The following is a 24,456-nucleotide window of genomic DNA, read 5'->3' as shown; positions in this document are numbered from 1 at the left end:
ACATCTCACTCATTATGTATGTATATACTCGCCCCCCTCCCACCTGCCCAATACCCTATTACTGTAGTACCTATGTGTCTACTTAGGTGCTACTCAGTTAATACCAGTTTGCTGGAGAATTTGCTTGTTTCTCCATTCTTGGGATACTTCACTTAGTAGTATGGGTTCCAGCTCTAACCAGGAAAATATAAGATGTGCTATATCACCATTGTTTCTTAGAGCTGAATAGTACTCCATGGTATACATATACCACATTTTATTAATCCATTCTTTGATTGATGGGCACTTGGGCTGTTTCCACAGCCTTGCAATTATGAATTGTGCTGCTATGAACATTCAAGTGCAGATGTCTTTTTTGTAGAGTGTCATTGGATCATTTGGGTAGATGCCCAGCAATGGGATTGCTGGATCAAATGGTAGATTCACTTGTATCGCTTTAAGGTATCTCCATATTGCTTTCCACAGAGGTTGAACTAGTTTGCAGTCCCACCAGCAGTGTAGGAGTGTTCCTCTCTCTCCGCAACCACGCCAGCATTTATTGTTTGGAGATTTTTTGATAAAGGCCATTCTCACTGGGGTTAAGTGATATCTCATTGTGGTTTTGATTTGCATTTCCCTGATGATTAGAGATGTTGAGCATTTTTTCATATGTTTGTTGGCCATTCTTCTGTCTTCTTTAGAAAAGTTTCTGTTCAAGTCCTTTGCCCACTTTTTAATGGGGTTATTTGATTTTTTCTTCCTGATTTTCGTGAGTTCTAAGTATATTCTAGTTATCAGTCCCTTATCGGATGCATAGGATGCAAAAATTTTCTCCCATTCTGTAGGTTGTCTGTTTACTTTCATGACTATTTCTTTTGAATTTCCATTTATCACATGTAAGTTTTATTTTACCACTTTTAAAATGGAGAAGTACAAAGATCAAGATAATAATGCTGTCATTTTATCTTTAATATGGTTGTTTATATTAGAAAAAAATAATTCCTCTGTATACTAGAATGCATTTCTAGATTGGTCAGAACATTCTTTTTCTAGCCCACTAAAGGAAAGTTAAAAACCTTGACTACACACAGATTATAGATATAGTATGCTACATTTATGTAAGTAGGTTACAAGAATGTATTTTCAAGAGTATAAAAAAAGATTCTATATATAAGTAAAATTATGCAACATTTTTTTTTTTCCGTGTCTGGCTTACTTCACTTAGCATTTTGTGCTCTGAGTTCATCCATATTTCACACATGGCCGTATCTCCTTTTTTAAGACTGAATTCTTTTGTTTGTGTGTGTATGTATGTTTTATATCTCACAATTTATTTATCCATTCACCTGTCCATGAACACACGTTGTTTTTATGTCTTGGCTGTTGTGAGCAATGCTTCAGTGAAGATGGTACTGCAAATATCTCTTTAAGGTACTGATTTATTTCTTTGGAGTATATATCCAGAAAAGGATTTCTAGATCATATAATAGTTCTATTTTTAATTTTTTGAGAAACCTCCTTACTGTTTTCCACAGCAGCTGTACTGATTTATATTTCCACCAACCATGTACAAGAGCCTCTCTCTTTTACATCCTCACCAACACTTGTTATCAATTGACTTTCTGATAATAGCCACGTTAATACATGTAAAGTGATATCTCACTGTAGTTTTAGTTTGCATTTCCCTTAATATTAGTGATGATTAGTGATGTGAAGTATCTTTTCAAATATCTGTTGGCTATTTATATGTCTTCTTTGGAAAAATGTCAATTCACATCTTTTGCCCATTCCTAAATTGGGTTACTTTTTTAAAATTTTTCTTTTATTTTTGCTACAAGTTGTGTGAATTCCTTATATATTTTGGATATTAACCCCTTATCAGATATATGGTTACCGACTATTTTCTCCCAATCCATAGGTTACCTTTTTCATTTTGTTGATTATTTTCTTTGCTGGTTATGGTCTCGCTTTTTTGTAGGATATTTTAAAAAGTTAAATATATATAAATAAATAGATGAGTGGTTACCAGGGTTGGGGAGGGGGAATAAATGGGTGGAAGTAGGTCAAAGGGTGAAAACTTGCATTTATGTAGGAGTAATAAGTCTAGAGATCGAATGTACAACTGGAGCATGATAGTTAATAATACTATATATGGAAAATTTGCTAAGGGAGTAGATTTTAGGTGTTTCTATCACAAACAAAGAGGAAACTATGAAAGGTGATGCATAGGTAAAATTGTTAACTTGTAGTAATCATTTAATTAAGTATATGTATACCAAAACATCATGTTGTATTTCTTAAATTTATACAATGTTTAAAACTAGTTTGAAAGTAGCCCAGCCATTAGTGATCTATGGAATATCAACAACATAGAATCAGAAGCTTGCCAGTAAGTAGGGAAAAAAGAATGCACACATGATGGAATAAGGCTAACTTAATAATTTAGAACACAGAACCTTCTAGGTGGGGAAATGAGGAAGGAAACTGCCTTTCCTCTCATCTCAAACGAGAGGGGCTCCATAGAGTAACACTTTTGGGTTCTCTCTGCAAACCCCTCCCCCTTCCCTGTAAAGAGAAGTGTAAGCTAGCTGGTTGATGAATTTGGAAGAAGTCATGATTATGCTTGGCTCAGCCCTCTCCACTTCATAGATCATGGACTATTTCATGGAATAGTTCCTTTTCATTACACAGATTGCATCTGTAGTAGAAGCAGGCCTGGGCCCTCAGGTACCTTCAAATCTGGTTAAATGTGTCTAATGCAAGAGAGATATATCTGTAGGACTATATGGCCCAGATCTTCAATATAGGCTTTGTCAATAATAAAACTGACATACTGACATCTTTCTGCTGGACCTTTGTATAAATCTCAAATGAGTCTCAACATAATCAGCATAGATGGATAGTATTAACTAGGTACGCTAAAACCATCGCATATTTGTATTCATTTATTTAATCTTCATTTGACCAATATTTGATCACTGGCAATGAAAGAGGTAGACATGATTACTACTCTCCAATGAGTCTATATTCTAATGAGAGGAAACAGACAAAAACAAGTAAACAAATAACTGAAGTAATTATAGTTATGGTAGGCAGAAAAATGGCTCCCCAAAGATATCCACATCCCAATCTCCAGAATCTGTAAGTAAGTCACTATATGGTAAAGGAGATTTAAGATTGCATAGGGAAGAAAAGTTGCTAATCTACTGACCTTGAGATGAGTAATTTATTCTGGATTATCCATGTGTGCCCAGTGTAATCACAAGAGAACTTTAAATGTTGAAGAGAAGGCAGAGGAGCCAGAATCTGAGTGATGCAAGGTGAGAAAGAGTCAACCAGCCATTGCTGGCTTTGAAGATGCAAGAAGGGGCCATGAGCCAAGTAATGGAGGCTGCTCCTAGAAGCTAGAAAAGGAAAAGGAATGGATTCTCTTCCAAACTTCCAGAAATAAGCACAACCTTGCCAACTCCTTGGTTTTAGGCAAGCGAAACCCATTTCAGTCTTCTGTGTACTAGACCAATAAGATAATGAATTTGTGTTCCTTTAAGCCAGTAATTTCGCAAAAACTTCTTAAAGCAGCAGTAGATATGGTAGTAATAAGTGCTATGAAGACATCTGTACTCATAATGGGAAAGAGTGTGTTTGGAGTGAGGTGTGCTAGCTACCATGGACATGGTAGTTCAGCTGTGCTAAGTATTTTGAAATAGTTTTAACTTTAATGCTTTTAGGATATCTATACATTTTCCCGCTGGTCATATGCCCCCATTATGAGTATTTTTTCCATGGATATTATGGGCAGAGTAACCAGAGTCTATTAGATTTTCAGAAACCAACAATAATTTTTAGAAACTCCTTCCCTGCCCCTAAAATTATAAATTAAAAAAAATCTTATAAGTTCTGTGTTCTGATTGTGCAATTGTAGTTCTATTTACTGTGCTGAATGTCACTATTCATTAAGGAAATGTACATGAAAACCACAATGAGATATCATATCACTCCAATTAAAACGGCTACTATCACCAAAACAGAAAATAGAAAATGCTGGTAAGGACACAGAGAAAAGGGAATGCTCATACTCTGTTGGTGGGAATGTAAATTAGAATAGCCACAGTGAAAAACAGTATGGAGGTGCCTCAAAAAATACAAATGGAACTGTTATATGATTCAGTAATCCTACTGCTGGGTGTATATGAAAAAGAAAGGAAATCAATATATTGAAGGGATATATCTACAAGCTTATGTGTATTGCAGCATTATTCACAATAGCCAAGATAAGGAGTCAACTTGTGTCCATTAATTGACAAATAGATAAATAATGTAATATTTATACACCATGTAATATTATTTGATCATAAAAAAAAAAGAAATGTTGCCATTTGCAGCAACATGGATGGAACTGGAGGTCATCATGTTAAGTAATACAAGCCAGGAAGAGAAAGATAAATACCACATGTTCTCATTCATATGTGGGAGCTTCAAATTGATCTCATGGAGGTAGTAAATAGAATGGTCATTATCAGAGTTTGGGAGAGGGAGGATGAGGGGCGATGAAGAGGGTTTGTTTAATTCATAAAAAATATAGTTAGATAGTAGGAATAATTTCCAGTATTCAAGAAAAAGATAGAGTGACTATAATTGACAGTAATTTATTATGCATTTCAAAGTAGCTAGAAGACAAAATCTGGAATGTTCCCAACACAAAAAAATGATAAATGTTTGAGATGATGGATATCTCAATTACCCAGATTTGATCATTGCACATTGTATGCTTGTATCAAAATTTATATACCCCTGAATATGTATGCAAAAAATTTAAAAAGTAAACTTTGAAAAATAATGTTAATAAACTTAATTGTATGTTTAGAAAATGTATCATTATACTATCTTCAGTATCTTTATTTAGTACTTGTATACAATTTATTGAATTTGTAAAAATTGTTCTCACTTGGCCAAAAGTCCCATGTACTTCTGGTAATGAAGCATATATAATTATAGAGACATTATAGACGATTGTCAATAAAACAAGTCAGTTTTAGTCAAATAATTTCAGAAAGGAATGCTAAAATCCCATCTAAAGAATTAACTGCAAACAAATTCTATTTAATGCAGGAAAAAGAATATTTTAACAACTTGTGATGCCCCATGGGAAAGGGCTTTAAAGGTAAGAGTTCCTGTGTCAATGAGTGTCTTTAAAGGCTTGGCTCACCTCTATTGTTTTCATGCTAAACAAAAATGACTTCTTTTTCATTATAAGCTTGTTCTCTGATTGCAATTAAGTTTTTGATTCTCTGTGCAATCATCCATTGACACACTGGGAAATGAAAAAGAAATTTAACTTGCCTTTACTTTGCATTGGGCCAGCAATGAGTAAGTCAGATCACTTCTATACTGGCCTCTGATACATTTCCCTTACACCAAAGTCCATAGCTAACCTACTTTCCACATTTGGGGTAATCGGGAAAAGATGGTACAGTGCAATGGAATACTTGACCTAGACAGAGGTAAGTTTCCTGGGTGCCTGTAGCCACAGGATATCTGAAGACCTTAGAAAAAATTCTCTGTTTCTCAGGATCTCAGTTATTCATGTTTAATGGACAATTTGGTCTAAATAATTTCTAAATTCTAACACCCCTATTTCTATGCCTTCTAAGAGTCACGACAATACTGAGTCTTGTTTAACAATTGTGTCTAGTGGAAATCCTCACCTTTGAGACTTCCTGTAACTTTACCAGGAAAGTTCAAAACTACCTGGAATCTGGAGTGAGAATGAATTTGAGCTGGGTGCCCAAATAAGTGATATCCCAGTATTCCAGGCTCTCTACAATGCCTCAAGTTGCAGTCTATTCACTTTTGTAAAGCTCATTCTTCTTGAAAATTTAAAAATGTTGTAGTCCATTTGAAGGAATTACTTAAAAGAATAAAGCTGTACAGGGAAATGTAAATGTTAAGGTTCATTTCAAAATAGTGATTGGAAGAACTTCCCTGGGAAGACCTCATAACATGTAGGGCTGTGTCTGGATAGAGCTGTAAAATTCAGAAACCATAATTACAGAAGAAACAGCACCCTTACTTCAAGATAGCTGTGATATTTCTAAATTGGTATTTGTTTCAGGAACTACAAACATTTTATAAATGAGAAACCCTTAAATATATCAACTCGTAACAGGCCACTGTGAATTTAAAAACAAATCATCGCCAAAATGAATGCTGTGTAAATCAAGCCATCGTCTGGTTTTGAAATATCATACAAAGACCAAGGGGTTTTATGTGGGTTTTTCATGTCAATAAAAATTGTTTCTTCTCAGTATAACTTTTTCCAGAAAGAGGCCATCATATGTAAGATTACATGTAGTTATAAGGAGTTTTTTAAAAAGTGTGCCAAAGAGTAAAGATAAATTCAGGAGATATTTTTGAACAAACAATAAAATTCTTCCTTGAAAACATGTTCCTGCAATTATTGGCATCATTTGCAGATGATCGGTTAAGAATGGCCTGGGCATACCTTTATAACCAAATGCTAATTTAGAATTAATGTATTTTATAATGATTAGGCACTTTCTTCGATTTTGCTTCCTATTTTCCCAAACTCTTTAAAAACTGAAGCTGTGCGTGCATATCTAGTTTAATTGTAGTCTCCTTTTGGCTCTAAGGTTAGGTTCTGAAACAGACATGCTTAATAATACAGTAATTTTTTTCATAGTGTTTACAGTACTTGATAATTACTCTCGTACTTCATAAAATTACAAGTGTCTGCTTTACATTTTCCTTTTTTATTTCCTTAACAATAGTAATATTTTCAAATTTTCTTATCTGAAGTTTACCTGAACAGTGACATATTCAAGTAAAGATATTTTAAGATAATTTCATGTGAGGTATCCTAAGGAAATCATTTCCTGAATATTAAAATCCAACAAGGAGCTCATTACTGCTATTACAAGAGAGAATAAAAGCGAGCAATCACTATTCTATTGAAAAGCTGAGTAAAATAACTGCTAGCCATAACTAGAGAAGTTGATTTGAATTTTCTAAGCTTTTCATAAATCCATTACCAAAAAGCTTTTTGTCTTTCATTTATCCTAAGATTAAAAGCAAGGAATAATGAACCACGATGACTACTGTTTTTAATAGTAAATGCATGACTGGGAAAAGTGAAGGTGTAACCTGGCGGTTACTAAATTCGAGAGGTGATTTAACTGGGAGGTGAAGGGTGTCTTTGCTGTCATGGGAAACACTGGGAAATTAGTTATCATTTGAAAAATTAAAAAGCAAGACAAATTAGTAAAGCAAAAAGTATTAAATATTTTCATAGACGCTGATTCTGTGCAGAGAAATTTATACTTTTTTTTTTTTCCTTCTTAGAAGCTAAAAACCAAATAGTAACCAGTCGGGGGTAAGACTTTTGTCTCATTGGGCCATCAGTTCCTAGGCCACCACCTGGATCTGAGCCCAGGAAGCCTGGCCAGCTGCTGAGACTAATTCTCATATGCAACAGAATTGCCCCTTGTCCTTCAAAGTCCCTGACATTTTTTCATACCTTGGGTTCTCTCAAGGTTTTAATGAAAGGAACTCTTTTTATTAATAGGTGAAATTATTATATTTTAACTTTTCTTCTTTTCTTCTTCTCCTGTCAAAAATAGTGCCTTACCTCTTGAGTCCTAAAAACAAATTTATCCTCTTCATTGAAGAGGATAAACAAAAATTTTCTAGAGTCATTTCACAAATATCCTAAGAGAATCACTTGCAGTTTGTAAAAAAGCTTTATTGGAAATAAGACGCATAACAGGCAGGCAGATTAGATGGCTCTTCCTGCCCTAAAGTTGCATCTGTTTTTAAGTCAGTGAAATACTCAGATTGTTGAAAACTATAGAAAAATGTGTCACATAATAGTTTTAAATGAATAGAACTTTACAGAGAAGTTTTCTTTTCTTAAAGGATCTGGAAGAGCTTTAGAAAAATATTTAAGGATCCCACATAGGCAATTCCTCCTATGTAGGCCAGAATTCTCCTCTCACCCAGTATTTTTATGAGGCTGAGGTATATTGCGAAGGACACAGGCATTGGAGCAGATCAGAATTATGCTCAAGTCCTTACTGTCACTTAACAGCTGGGAGGCTAGGGCAAGCAAAAGTAACCTCTCCAAGCCTTAATTTCTTAGTAAGTAACAAGGGGAGTAAACATTTACCTAAGGAAGAACAAGAAGGCCTTTAAATTCCCCTAAGCACCTCTAAACTTTAGATTTTTTTTTTTCATACTATAAATCTCTTACCTCCCTTTCCTTAGAGCATTTATTTTAGAGAACTTTCAATTGTAAATTTTGTCTGCTCCTTTAAGATGTAAATTTTATCCTAGCCTCTTGGCAGTTTTACAATCCAAAAGGTCTCTCTTGACCTGGGAGCCAAAATCATCAAAGATTATAGCGCCCCATCCCCACTTCCAGTCTCTATGGGAGGGTAGGAGACTATTTGATAAGCACCAATTAGCAAACACAGTGACCTAATCACATTGATCAACCTCCCCCTCCCCCACCCCAATATCTTTTTCACTAACTCATCTCAGTGCTGAAAATGCAGCCTGCCTTTTGTCTTAGCAAAGTTGAGTTCAATCCTTCTGTCTTATTGAACTAGTCTTAACCTCTATTGCAACAGCCTTGAATAAACCCTTCCTTGCCAGTTTAACTTGTCTAGTTGCAATTTTTCTCTGACAGAGGTTGTTTTAAGAATGAAAGTAGCATTTGTAAAACACTCACCATTGCATATAACAGTTGCTTGGTAAATGTTACTTTTTTCTCCATCCCCTTCTCTTTCAAACCACAGAATTCTTCTCTCAGTAGAGATCCTTGAAAATCCCAAATATCTCTTTTCAAAAGTCAGGTATAATATGGCATGATATAGCAGTTAAACAACTTTAAAAATATCCCTTGTTTTTTATTTTCTTTTATTTTCTTTATGAATGAACAGACTACAGGAACTCAACAACAAATTTCCATCATCCATGGGGTCAATTGGAATGATCTGCACATTAGAGCCAATAACAATGAGGGAGCTTTGACAGCTGCGTCCTGGCCAGAGGACACAAGGCCTCTAGCCCAAATAAACACAAATTTCCAGCAGAGAGGGCAAATACTATGTCCCTAAAGCCAAACTGCAAGTTTCCTTTGTTAAGAACTGATAATGCCATCAGGTGAGAATATGAATATTATCATGTTAAGAGGCATGGAGATGATATGCTTAGAAAGTATCAAAAGTAAAATCACAAAGTCCATTTTAGTCTAAATGCACTCCAGAGTTAAACCAAAGAAACCCTTTTTCCAAGTAGCTGAATATAAAAAATAAAATACGAATCACTGTCATTTTCATGAACATGATAATGGTCTCTTCCCTTTTAACTGTTTAGTGGGATCATTCCTAAGGTCATTTGAAGCCATTTTTGTACCTATTTTAATTAGATTACATTTCTCTGAACTTTGCTACATGGCTGTTAAAAGAGAATGATGAAAAATGCAATGTAATTTCTTGAATAAAAGTGTCTTTTCAAAAGTGGCTTTTCTGTTATGCAATAAGCAATCAATGACATACCAGGACCTCCTCTGTTGGAATACTTGGTATTTGTTTTTAGGTTAACATGTGTTACAATATTTTTCTATTCACATCATCCTATTCCAGGCTCCAGTTCAAGTTTATTAACTGACAATACTTATTTCTACAAATAATTACCAAAAGGTTAGAGAAGAACACTGTGAATTGTTTACAGCTATTGCTATCTTTAATATTAAATACAAAATTCAAATGATTATTATATCATTATTGTTAGCTCATGTTCTGAAATAAAAAAAAGGACTTTTATATTCATAGCTACAGAGTAAAAAACAAAAGAATAAAAAATTTTGAAGTTCTCTAAAACTGGTGGGGAAACTATAAGATGATTATAAAGAAAAACACTGTAATTAATAGCAAATATAATTTGTAAGAGGCTTTGAATAATATCATTTTTCTGAATGCTGAAATTGACTTGTACTTCCTTAGAATAAAAATTAAAAAGATAAACAGATACATTAAGTTTTTTTAAACCAAAAGGAAAAATATTAAAGTATATGTATGTTTAATTTATCAACACAACTTACAGAAAGTAGAATCTGAGGGAGGCCATGAGGAATATAAGATTTCTGACAAGGTCAAATATTTTAATTGACTCTTTAACTGTACTGTCAGCAAATAAGAATAAGAGCTCTTAATGAAGCATTTTCATATAATTAAAATAACATTCTACATTCATAATCAGTAGTTACTGGATACCTAAGTATGTTACTGATAACTAAGCAATATTTTTAAAATGCACGCAATTCATTTTTTGCTCTTTATAACAATTTAATTTTCCAATTTTACTTTCCTCTTTTTGGAATAGACATTGAGCCAGTGAATGACAGACACTTGGAGTGGTAAGATAATACATGGAAGTTATCTATGCCCCATTTGAACCTTAAGTGGATCTCTAGGTCAGAAATTAATTACTTTTTATTGCTATTATTTTTATTACTTTTTATTGCTATTTAATTACATTAAATAAAAATGTTTAATGCTGTACATAGACTTTTTTTAAATGTAGATTTCTGAGCACATTTTTGTCTCTTGCACATATGGTGAAAAAGTGTAAATAAGTATAATAAGTGTTGATTTTTATGCTACTGAAATTAGGATAAAATGATATCAGATGCACCATTATCTTTATAGTATTAGTTAATGATTGTTAAGCCTGTTGATATATTATAATCACCTGGGTAATTTTAAACCTACTGATGTCTGAGCCCACCCATAAAGTGATACTGATTTAATTGTCCAGGATGGAGCTTAGGGTGTAAAACTTCCCAGGTGATTCTGACGTTTAGAAAGGACTGAGATCTACATTGGTATCAGAAGGCAAAGACATAGAGATAGCTCTTGAGATAGAAAATATTCCCAAGTACATTGGTGTTCTATACTATAAAATGCTAAGAATTTTTAGAACATATATTCTTAGATTTGTTCATCCCTCCATCTGGAAAATAAAATCGGGTTCTCCTTGGTGCAATCAGCACCACGCTTTTATAGAAACCCTGCATTCTTTCAGGTTTGCAACACATCCCTACACTAGGAAAGGAGAGGAAAGAAGAGAATAACCTCAAGCCAATGGAGTTAGTTTCCCACACACATAGAAACTCTCTCTCCCCCACCTCCACCCAGCCCACTTCTCAGATGGGAGAGTGGATGGGAACTCTGCTTTCCGTAGCACTCCCTGCACAAAACGTGCGTTATCCTTCTCCACCACCATCAAGAGTTTTTGTTTCTCATAACCTTCTTTAAGAAACGGTTTCTCTATAGAGTTTAGAAAGGAGTCTAAGAGTCTGTGTTCTCTTAAAAGAAATGCTTCTTAAATCAGCTTCTGTGTTTGAATTTTGACAATGGAGGGCGGGGAGAAGCCCACAATTCTGCTTGCCTACCTAAGATCAGCTGTATCATCGTATGCAACTCATTATAGAAAGCTCCTAAAATACCTTGAAGTAGTGTATACTGCCAAATGCGAGTCAATCTCCCTGTTCTTTAAAGGATTAGTGTATAACAAGTAAGTAGCGGCTATTTATATGGGCCTTAGGTCACAAGAAATCTAGAATAGCTTCCCTCATTTCATGGATTAGGAAATTTGAGGACTAACCTTTATAACTGTAAGCTAAGTAAATGTCACACTTTTTAACTATCAATAAGAAAACTCTTATACAGAGAATCACAGACATAAAAATAGTCTTTTCAAATCTCTCTTCCTTCTCCTCAGACATTACAAGGAACAATACATTAAGTAAAAGCAATAGACAAAAGCTATGAGAATGGGAAAAAGTAATCAATAAAGCACGTTTTCACCTGATTGTTCACTCTATGAATTCCGTCAACAAATACATATTGAGATGGCAGCTGATCTTTACTAAAGTTATTTCATCAAATGCAAAAGAAAGAATGCCTGCATTCAGCCCACATGATAGCACTCTGCGGGGAATAAAACAACATGAGGCTTCAGTTCGCTAGGCTTAGGAAATAAACTTGATGTAAATGAACATAACCATACAAGAACTATTAGAATTTTCTCACTGGGAAGAAAACTCCTATACCTTTTGTGTGCTTATTCCAGTAAGTGGACAGGGTTAGGATAGTTTAAGGAGAATGCCATCGGTACAATTCCAATTGCAAATTGTATTTACCTCTTTTATTTTTATCTTCGAATCTGACACCGAGATGCTTGCCAGCAGGGAGTACTCATTCTTGTCCCATCTACATCACCATAGTGATTTGGAGAGAATTTAGGATGAGATGGATCTTAAATGCATGTAATTGAATGACTAAATATAAACCTAAGTAAAAGCCTTATTCATGAGGACATTTATACAGCAGACCTCTCCGAAATCCCTCTTATCAGCTATATGCAAAAGGAGCTTTTTCTCCACATTAAGTTAGTCGAGGTAGAGTGTATCTTCAAATTTAAGCAAAACAAGTGAAATCAATACTATAATCTTAATCTGGGTGGCAAAAAGTATAGCTAAACATTCATACATTAATTTTAAGGGCATAATTCATTTTATTCCCTTGTGTTCAGGTCAAATAGTAATTGATTATATTAAAAGATTATAATTGATAATTAAAAGATTATAATTGCTTATTTCTTTTTAAAACATTTTTATTTATGTTTTAAATGTCATAAAATTGTATATATTTATTATATACATGGTTTTTTGAAATATGTATACATTGTGGAATAGTTATATTGAGCTAATTAACATATGTATTAGCTCACATAACATTTTTGTGGTGAGAACTTATTTTTTAATTTTAATTATTTTTCCTTTCCTTTTGTTCTTTTTGCTGGGCACTTTCTGCATATGTGACAGAACTTTACATTATTAACTGAATTATCTTCCTTATTTCCTCTTTTGTGCTACGATTTTAATTCTAACACAATGATATGTCGCAATTCATCTTCTACAGAGAACTGCTTGCTTTAAGTAAATAGGAATTAATTTTATACCAAGTGAGGAAACTTACATTTCTATGCATGAATTTTCACAAATTTATTCAGCCTCCTAGGAGGTCAATAAAATGAAGGGATTGAATTTAATTATTTTAAGTTACTTCAGTTCTAATATCCTATGATTTTTTGTTAGTAAAAGTAGAAATGGTAGGCACTGCCTTTAATAATATCACTAACATAAGAGAAGATACACACTTTAAAAACTTACATTTATTTAATTACTAGTTGGTTATTTCCATATATATTTTTAGCTTTTGTTTTATGAATTTTTACCTCTGTTGTACCCACTTTACCACTGTCATATTTTTTAAGTTAGGAAAAGATTAAGATACACAGTGGCAATCTACAGAGCAAGATTTACAAAACCACAACACTGAGAAGTTATATCAAGCTGGGGCCACAAGTCCAAGAGGAGGTGCAGCAATCAAAAATAAGCAACTTGTGTCAGGGGGTCACTAATTACACCCCTTGGCTGGAGTATTCTTTTTAGTACTAGGTTCCATAGATCAGGAGGTTATTAAATTAGGTGTGGAAGGGTTTTTGTTAGAACTGCCAAACCCGGAGTTAAGAATTTTAAATAGCAGATAATCCTTACCATCAAATGTTTTGGATTGTGATGAATGGTGAAAGGAAAATGTCTCCGTTGGATATCAGAAGAATGGAGTGAAAAATCAGGCAAGCGGTCAAGCAACCAGGCAGGTGGCAAATGCAACTTTCAGAAGCAAGAGGATAAAAGCCTCTCTGAGGAGGGTCATTAGGAATGACTTTACAAAGGAAGACTTGGCAAGGAATTAAAATCATTTAGATAAAAGGAATAAGGGAGATAAAAAAGCTAAATATAGCTGAAATTTGGAGTCTGGGTAGTCAGAAAATGATTGAGAATTCATATGGAGGACATATTTTTAATAATAATTCTCTACTAAATGGTAAGTCCACTTAAAAAACAAAACCTGTTAAAAAGCAGAACTTTAGACTTTATTTTAAATATCAAGAAAAATACAGTCATAATTTGATACAACTATGAAGTTTTAAAAGGAAGTAAAGAAAAATCTGAATACTCTATTTCTCATAAAGGCTGGTTTGAATTGGTAGAAAATAATATGTCCAGATGATATTTTTAGATTTTTATTGGCCATATTCAATTTCCTTATACTTAAGCCATAAGTCGCTATGATCATAGGACTTCAGTTTTCAGTCCTTTTGAAACGCACCTCACTAAAATATGATAAATGTTTTTAACCACGTTCATAAACATTTTCTTGTTCAGTATAAGCCTGATGATTTAATCTCTTATTTGAACAAATGTTTTTAGAAGATTTATAGCTAACTAGTAGTATTAGAACATAATTAATTTGACAAATTATACTTTAAATAAATATGTCCTTTACATATGTAATTATCACATCATAAGTAATTAAACTAAGCTACACTTGTCAAGACAGCTTGATAAAATGTGTTTTTTGTTGCAGTAATCTTAGATATCATCTTCATTTTCCGACTTGCTAATTCACAAAATGTAATAAATAAAAAATGAGACTTCTACGTATGAACCAGCAAAGTTTATATACAACCACAACGAGTAAGATGTGCAACGTCTGGGGGATGGACATGCTCGAAGTTCTTACTGGAGGGGAGGGCGGCATGGGCAATATATGTAACCTTAACACTTGTACCCCCATAATGTGCTAAAATAAAAAAAAATCATTAGGCTTACCTAATACTATTAACTACAAAAACATCCAAGTAAATACTTACTTTACAAATGGTGTGAATAAAATATCATTAGCATCAACCTAGACAAATATAAAATAATCCACCATATTAACAAGTAACATGTGTAAATAGGCAAGAAATATCACAAATTCATAAGAATGATTTGTATTTCTTCCAGGTTTTACTGTTGGTAAAGTACTTTCACATTCATTAAATAATTAGAGGTTTATAACAACAAGTTGGCAGGCGATACCTTTTCGGAGGAGGAATGTGGGAAAATGTTAGCAAACTAGGTAGTGATGAGGGACAGATAATTATATACAAATAAATATGTAGGAATAAAAAGTATAAAACCATGAAATTTGAGCAAAAAGTACAGTATCAAGATCTTAATAAAAGAAAGCAAGGAAAATGTACATTATTTCTATTTTTGTGACTGCAAGAGAGACATGAGCTGGGAAAGGGTTGGAGTTGTGTAAATAAATGGAACAGAAGATAAGACTGAGCTGAACATGTGTATAAGCCACTCTGTGTAAGCAGAAGAGCTTTTACCCCAAACAAATAACAATGACATTCAAAACGAAATATCAAGTAAACGGTAATTAGCTATAAGGCCAAATATAGTCTAGTTGGCTCCAATATAGGGGTTGTTATAAGAGTTTGGGAGGTGTTCTGACACATGCAAAGAATGAGGTAGAATAATTTGGCGATTCTGTCTGTTCAGTATCTCTGAAGCCTGCAGACTTGTAGAATACTGAAGTTGCATATCCAGGTTGCCTCATTCATTTTACATTTCAGCATTCTTAGGAAAGAGCTGAAGCTTGTAATCTTAGAAATTCATATGGAATTTTTGTAATGGCAGCATCTTTCTGTTGACATTACTCTCCTTGGCTCTTACATTGTGATGGAGTAGCCCAGGTGAGCCCAGAATACATACATAATGACTCAGTAGCCCCATTATGTAGAAAGAGTGCCACCATTATCTTCATTTTAAAGCAACCCACAGAGCTGTTAAGAAATTGACTAAGAACACTTAGGATTGGGAAAATTGAGACTCATAATTTACATTATGGGTGACAAATTTCTGTGGTAGGACATCATTTATCTTTGATGATTCTGGGTAAATATATGTATCTTCAAATTATATTATGTATTCTTAAGAGGATAATTCTTCATATAGTAACCTAATTTATTAAAACATTCTGTATTTGGAAATTTGCCAAATGAAAATGTAGTATGCAGTTCTAAAATGTTTAATTAAAAAATGTAGGTTGGTGAGATAGAATTCAAATATGATAGCTAAAGACTGTAATAAAATCCAACCTTCTTCATTGTAAATGTTGTCAATTCTCCCCACTGTTTAGCAGGACTGCTGTTTGATTCTTTTCTTTTCTACCTTTGCTTAAAATAAGATGGCATCCTAATTTATGGTGAGGTTAAATGGATATCAGGTAATATGAAAAGGAATGAAAGTCTACAAAAATCTATAAAATATTCAAATTATTCAGACACCAAAAATTACCCCTTTGGAAACAATTGTGAGGTATGACTTGGTTTCAGCTCTACGCAGATCTCCTTCCCTCTCTGGGCACATGGGGACTATGGGTAAGTCATGTGACTAGTTTTGACCAATGAATCATGCAGGGGCTGAGGTAAAAACACCAGTGAGATTCTCCAGTTGCCCTTTCCTCTCTTGTGGTGATTCTTGAAGAGGATGTTGAATCCACAGGATCAACATAGCCTGTACTGCTGAATGACTGCTTAAGGGACTTCTGTTTGAAAGAGTCTCCCAGACCCAGGGTGAACTCTGAGTGAGCAAAAAATAACTTGGATGCCTCTGAGATAACGGGGGTATTTGCTACCACAGCATGGGGACTAGTCTATCTTGAATAATACAAAAATATAATTATTTTTCTCTTATATTTTCCAACACTTTCTCAGGTAAGTTCCAGAAAATGACGACTTTCACCTCTACAGATTGCCTGTATACAATGCAGGATCCATGCTTCAGGTGGTTCTGAAAGGCGGTGAAGAATATGGACTGTGGACACAGACTTCCTGCCTTCATGCCAGCTTGACCACTCACTGGCTCTAAGATCTCCGGCAGCCAATTTCCAGTGCCATAGTTTTCTCACATGTAAAATGTGGGTAATAATGGTGTCTAGGACATCAAATTGTTATGAAGGAAAAATAATGTTGTGAGGGAAAATAATACGTGCAAAATGCTTTATTATCTCTTCATAATCTTTGTCATAACACCTTTAAAAGGGTTAGATATGTCTCGCCACCACGAACCCTTACCTACCCGAGGAGCGCATTGTTTTATTTAGCTGGTTTCAAATTCCCTTTGGTAGTTAGCAGGATTGACGATTACATTAACAAATAGTGGAAAATCATATCTGTAGTCTAATAACAAAAGGATACAAATACTCTTATTAGGGAGAGCTTGAATGCACTGGTGTCCCACAGAGCGGAACTTTTGCTATTTCAGCTCTAGGGGGTCAATGTTAAATAGATGTAATTCACAAGTGAAATACGAGTGGATGATACTGACACATTCAGGGTTAATGGCATAATTCTGTGGAACCAGAACTTCTTAGGAAAAAGATCCAAATAATAGTCTTTGAACTTAGAGGAAAAAAATCTGAAAGGCGAAGCCACTGGTATTACACATGAGAAAATCAAGCTTGCATCATTCAGCAGCTCATTCATTTTAGAAGGCAGCTAAATTGCCTGAAATCCCTTTCATATTCTGCAAAGATCAAACACATTAAGAATGTCAAAACAACATTAGGTAACCCCTTTCAAGCGTCAAAATAACTGCTCAGAATAAAGGAAAGATTTGTAAAGTTCAGAGGTGTGAGGAACATAATTAAATGCTGATGTTGTGGAGAGAAAGCATGGTGAGTCATACCAACACTAAAATGCCAGCCCAATACTTACTAAGGGACCTATTTTGGCAAAATACTAAAAATGAGGTCCTGGATTTCTCTGCTTGTAAATCTAGATAATAATATATATTTTATCTTTAGTCTTACAGACAGGTAAAGTTTCAGAGAGAAGTTACTGTATTAGTCTCTCTATCTTTGATGAGTTTAGAAGTTATCAATTATAAGCAGTATTTCCTTATTATTTTACTTTGGCCTTCACACAATTTTATATCCCATGTTGATTTAACTGTATTTAAAGAAAGAATGTTCTTTATTATCTCTTCATAATCTTTGACATAAAGATGACTTTATGTTCTTTACATTCCACTTTAGTTTTTTTCCCCCAAAAGACTAGAATAATAATAAATCCAAGTTCTTCAAATGAAATGACACCTACATCATTGCTGCTCCACTCACATGCGGCTAACTGCGGTTTTATGTTCAACACTGCTGTGTGCACTAATCATAGCATCACATGTCTCATTATTTCAGAATCATGCAACTTGAAAAAATTTAAAACTGCAAATGCTTACACTAAAAACATAATTACAGTGTCATAGTTGCACATTGACCCCAAAAAATGTCGTGTGGTTTTGTGACAATGTCTAGTAATTGTCAGATGCTGTACACTTTACCTAATTTTCTAACATGGCTTTTTATAGAACCCTATTGCTCATAAAGAGAGCAACAGCAATTATTACCTCACTTAGTAATCATCAATACTTTATCAAAATAGAGTACAATGTAATCTTTCGTGACAATTTAGAGCATACATTATACCAAAATGTGCCACCAACAGAGATTTAGAAGAGAAATCTTCAAGATAATTACAAGACTTGGCATTGCATTGTCACATATATTCCATGGGGAAAAAAAAATTCAGTCAAGGCAGTGATTCATCACTTGATTACACTATTCCTGGTGCAATTATATGCAGAACTTCTCAGACTTTCCTTCATGTAGCACCCAAAAAAGCTATAATTAGAACCTGTAGATAAAAGGATTTTTACAGTTTCACAGACTATCTGTAGCTGCTACTCTAGTCATGCTAAAAGTAACTACTGATCTGTCCAGAGAAAGCCACATAATACTGTGCCTTTTTCCTTGATTCATTTAATAATTCGGATACAGTTATAATTTAAACACAAGATTTTTAGGTTAATTAAACCACTTCAGCTAATTGTACATTCATTTTCCCGATATTATTGCGCTAACGAGGGGAGATTATGAATATAATACTATCAAATTGTAAGAGTGGGGAATTTCTCTTTTTGCATGCCCTAGTATTTTTATAAAGATTTATTTATTTATTTATTTATTGTTAATCTTTTTTGAGACGAGGCAATAGAAATCTAATAAGGAAATCAGAATTAAGAGTCCCTGCACAGCAGAAGAATGGGGATCTACGGGAGTGAAGTCTCCTGAGGTAATGGAAAGAATAAGTATTTGATATATTTGAGCATTTGGAGAATAAAATTGGCAGTTGTTTGATAGAGCTGAAAGTCCAAGATAAAACAGAAGTTGAATAAGAGAGTGAACATATTCATGGTCCCTTCTTGGCTTAATGTTAGCTATATTTAGCTTAAGCATGACCTAAAAAATATCAGTTTTATTTCCTTTTATAACTGCTATAACAGTTGGGCAAAGGAAGAGAACGTTGGTCAATTTTCATTTTATTTTTGCCTTTCATCAATGACCTCTACAACTGGGACAATCTTTGTCTGAAGTAAAAAGACAAAAATCTTTTCTATTCCAATTTAATTAATGAGTACCATATCTTTTGAAACATATTCTATTTTTACATTTGGAATGGCTATTGTTATAATTAGTATATTACCATTTTACATTTTGTGGGAATACCACCTTCAAAGGAGTATGAATGCTGGCCCTGTGGTACATGCTGTGTGTAAATAAAAATGTTCCCATCCATACTGTTTTAAAAAATCAGTTTCCTTTAAGAATTTGAGAAAAGCATTTCTGTTTCAAATCTTCGGGAACAGGAAACATATACAATGTCTTATAATGATTTAATGGATAATGTGAAGAGATTGTATTTCAAAATTTAAATTTTGAGAGCAATGTTGACTGACTAAAACTATGCTTCCACTTATGACACTTTATTTGCAAGTTTCCAGGAAAATAAAATGATGCCCTGTTAATCCATATCTATATTTTACAAGTTTATATATATGTAAAGAAATAACTAAGTTCTAGTGAATGTTGCAAAATTATCAGTTGGGCAAGAAAACATATTGATACAATATATTCTGTACATTAATGAAAAATAAAACAACATATAGTAAATAAACTCAAAAGAAAGTCCATATTGTTGTAATCTAACATTTAATGTTGATTATAAATAAATAAACCATAATAAGAGAGTAATGTCAATAACTATAACATTTCATGGTTGAGATTTAACTCAGTTTTCCAGGCCAATAGTTACTTACTAATGTGTTGAATAAAAACAGGCATACTTTTGACATATGTCACTAATCACAGAGAAAAATATGGTCAATCATGGGGAAGTTTTGTCTATACTCTGAGGAAAAGAGACGGATTTGAACCTCTGAGGTTGTTTCTAGTCATCTGACTTAATGTCTTTATTCAACCATCTTGAATGATTCATTATTCAAATTGTTTTATTGCAAGCAAGTTATGTGCTCTGTGGATGATGTGTGATTGTTAGAAAGCTCTATCTTGATATCCAGCTTGGTTCCTAGACATCAACAAGGGTCAAAGCCACAAACTATATGGTGATTATTAGGTTACAGTAACCGGCTGAAGAAGAGAGATGGATTCAAAGGAGAAAACTTCATGTCTTCTATGATAGTTTGTAATCTTGAATGGTCTAACATTTAATGGACATGTGAAAAGATGTAATTGTTTAAATCTAGAAAGATAACGAAACCCTGGGTTTATTTATATCAAAACTACAAATGTATTACAAAGTTAAGAACACATAATTTTGGTATTCAACAAGTCAATTATTTATTTACCTGGCTCATATTCTATTAAACATACTGATGATACAGTTAATAAATTTCAGACTATGGCCTTTCTTGATTTTTGTTCTTATGTTTTGTAACTTTCTGAAAAGTTGAATTATTTTGCTTGCATTATTTTCATGTCCAACACATACAGAAGAAAAAGCACACAGAGTAAATGTTTAACATAATATTCTCTGATTTTCATTCATTTGATCATTGCTTCAAAAATAAAGTCATTTTTCTTTCTGTATTCTGACTAAAATACATTCTCATTTTTAATAGGAAAATATTTAAAAACAGCATTTCAAATTACGATGATATAGCCTGAAAAAGGCAACAAAGGAATATATTAAATAATTGAAGACTACCTCCCTGAAGCAGCAAAAAAAAAAAAAAAAAAAAAAAGTTTAGAGACCAAAAGCCATATATATTCAAATAGATTGTTGTACTCTTTATCAAGTTGCACAGTAAACAAATTTCCACCACAGATGACTACCTCTGTCCTTACCACTTAATGGACCAATTTTGTTCAGGAACCTGTCCTCATCATGACTCCAGGGTAGATAAACTCATTTCTAGCTCCAGAGCAAACATCTCCTCAGTTCTAATCAATGCGGTTGGGAACTGAACTTGGCCCATGGGTGGGTAATTTTCTAAGTTGGCAAATATGACTGAAGAGAAGGACTTTTATTTGATGTTAGAACGAAAAGATTCCTTCTCTTCTCTAGAACAGCAAAGAAACATGACTTCTTTCAACTCTGAGAGGAGAAAGCTTAAGGCCAATGCTGAACGCATCCAATTACCAGAAGCACCTGTATTTTCCCCTATAATCCTCCTATAAATGCGGGTTCACTCAGGGAGGCAGAGAGCTTGTTGATGCAGGAGGCAAAACATCCTACAGCCCCAAATTTAGTCTGTTCTGGAAGAAGGCTGAGTGCGAAGGGCTAAAGGGCTTGGCCTCACATAGGGAGTTTGAACAGAGGGTTCTTGAAGTTCCAAATGGAGAGGTATAATATGCAATGTGTAAACTTCTATTTATGACATGGAATATGATATTTAATTTAGAAAAGTCTGACATACACTCACTATAATCTTCTCTAAAATCTGTCACATTTGCTACTCATTTTGACTGATACTAATATGGGGTAAATGAACCACTACTTTAATTCTGAGGAACATTTGGTTTTTGTCATTATTTACTTTTGTTTATTGACATAATGATATTTCCAAGGACCAAAATATTTTATTACATGTGTAGCTGAACATATAATTGTATAGTATAGAAAATAAACTTTTTTATATCGTCCTCAGCATTTAATAATGAAAAACTAGTGACAAACATCTTTAGAAAAAAATAATAAAATAGTCCTTCAGTATTAAAATTTCTTAGTAAAAAGTATTAGATCAAAGAGTATGACATGTTATTAATGCATAGATGAGTTAGTCATGAATAAAATGAATCAAATCCCATCTCTTCTAGTAAATCAAAATATTTGAAATCTGCAGGTCACAGTTTGTCACAGAATTGCAAAAACAATGTTTTCATATGTTGTCATTACTCTGAGGTTTTCGATGATACGACATTTAAAATAACGCATACCTAGGATATAAGCAATACACACTGACTGCATACTTACCAGGTGATTTTTATGCCACTTTGCTGAATGCAGAATTAATATGTTTGGGCTTTTTATTGCTTGAGTAGAAAGTGCTCATTACTTATTATTTTATGTTTATAATATAGAAAATTAAAAAAAAAAACCAAAAAGTTATTTTTAAATGGCATACATCACACTGTTGTGGTGGTCGATTTCCTCAAGATCGTCTTCTGTGGTTTTGGTGCAGTGGGAGGAGGCACAGTTGCAGGTCTGAGAGGGGGGAAGCTGTTACTGTGGCTTATTCCCAGCCCCCCGTTTTCCAGCGGGAAAGGAGGGAGGTGGGGGGGAGGAGGGAGGAGAGGCCCTGGGTGAGGATTTTTTCCTGGTGGGTGGATAGGTTCGTTGTGTAAGTGGACCTCCCTGTTTTTTATGTTATACCGGGTATCACAGTCAGGACAATAGCCATGGTACTGTACTTTTTCATTAAACCGAACCCGTTCTCGAGGCCCTGCCTGGGGACACCTGTCTTTTTCAGGTCTATGCATTAGAGGCTGCACTGGAGCCTTGTCCAGATTACTATTGGGTATGCAGCAGACATCTCCGTTTGGAATTTTGTTAGGTCCACCTGGTAAGCTTCCATTTCGCAGAAGGGTGCCATTGGTCTTTACAGGATTGGCAGTTGGCACCACCCTTTGGGAATCTTCACACTTCACAGGTGTCAACCGTGGAGGAGGTGGTGGAGGGTTTGGCTTTCTCAGGACGGTGAGGATAGCAGACGGGTGTGCTGGGGGTTTGATAAGCGGCGCATTAGCCTGCACTTTGATCTTCTCCAGGCTGGAGGCTGTGGTGCCACTTGAGCTACTGTTCAGCGTGTCCGTTTTGGAGCTGTCGGTCATCTCATCCTCCAGCTGTAGGTCAGAGGTCAGTGTATCAATCTGGTCAACCACCTGGTGGAAAGGACAAGGTAATTGTGTTGAAGAATGATCCAAAGCAGAATATACTAGAAACAATTTCTTTTTGCCTAGCTGTAATCTAATATGGGAACTTTGATACTGGACTGTGCATTCCATTGCTGCTTAACATTTTCAGTCAAGATATTCAGAGAATAGCTACCACTGCACAAACTGCCAACTTGGTATGAAATTATGACAACATAATTTCACATGTCTAGAATGTAATATACCATTTATGCATACATTCTATCTCCAACTTTGCTATATCCATAAAAGATGAAACCTGATGCAGGAATATAACTGATTTTTCAAAATAAGAGGGGATCTCTCTTCTTCTTAGCATGTGGAAGACCACAGAACAGCACTGCTTCCAAGCTGAAGATGAGAAAAAGCCAGATTAACTTGAAAAGTCATAATTTCTCTTGAGACCATTAGAGAACCGGGATCACAAGGTAACCACGTGAACTACACTGTCCAGAGTTTCAAGCCCTCTAAGGATAGGCAGGACACGTCAACTGTTTGACTTTTGGAAAATCACAGGAAAAAGAGGCAACAGCCATCAAAGTGAGTAAAGAAAACAGCTCAAACTTTGAAGACTAATTAAAGGCTGAACATGTGCTATCATGACTGTTTAGAATCCCTGGGGCCCCACACACAATGTCATCTATTCTCACTCATCGCCTCCTGTCCATGAGTTTCTTATGTGAAGGTTTGAGGGAAGAGAGAAACTGGAAAGAGCCCCTCTTGGGCACACAGCCACAAAACCCAATCCCCTTCTTGGACCCTTCTCGCTTACAAAGTAGAAGCCTTGAGCACTGGCTGAGGAGAAAGAAACCCTCCAACTTCTAAGACACAGAAGTTTTACATCCTTTGCTTCTGGGAAAGCACAGAAGCAAAAGCTGTCTGACCTTGAGAAAAAGGACAGAAAATTAGTTTGGGCCCAGGACCCTGTGCTAATGAAAAGAAGGTGTCTGCTATCTCTAGGGGAGTGGCAGGAAATCACAACCACTCAGGGCCCGCTACAGGCACCAGGCAGACAACAGGTTAAGGCTGGCAGAGCGATCAGACCATGATGCAGGTCTGAACCAAAGTTAAGGAGAGAGGAGGTAAAGACAGGATATTTGGATGGAAACATCTTAGACAATGCAGTTCTAAGGAAAGTTTGGCAAGGAAATTGACGGTCTGATACTTCCTATAACAGGCTTCCCTTAGTATCTATCTCTGCCTTGTTCAATCACTGGCCAGG

The 24,456-nt window shown here is 34.7% G+C and overlaps 1 protein-coding gene across 3 annotated transcripts in view; it reads right to left on the bottom strand.

Annotated features, from left to right (window-relative positions):
- Positions 1–24,456, bottom strand: part of PRR16 (proline rich 16) — a 285,594-nt gene that overhangs the window by 80,981 nt on the left and 180,157 nt on the right. For 2 of the 3 annotated variants that reach the window (XM_012766096.3, XM_012766098.3), the window contains exon 2: positions 1,890–23,204. In XM_012766096.3, coding sequence (XP_012621550.1) covers positions 22,449–23,204 — 756 coding nt within the window. In that variant the 3' untranslated portion in view covers positions 1,890–22,448. Of the gene's footprint in view, positions 1–1,889; positions 23,205–24,456 lie in introns of those variants that run through there. The other variant, XR_012921726.1, reaches the window with a different exon arrangement.

This window comes from Microcebus murinus, chromosome 11, assembly GCF_040939455.1.
Source record: "Microcebus murinus isolate Inina chromosome 11, M.murinus_Inina_mat1.0, whole genome shotgun sequence".
Classification (NCBI taxonomy): domain Eukaryota; kingdom Metazoa; phylum Chordata; class Mammalia; order Primates; family Cheirogaleidae; genus Microcebus; species Microcebus murinus.
Note: the sequence above shows the minus strand (reverse complement) of the source record. Positions and strands in the feature narration are given on the sequence as shown.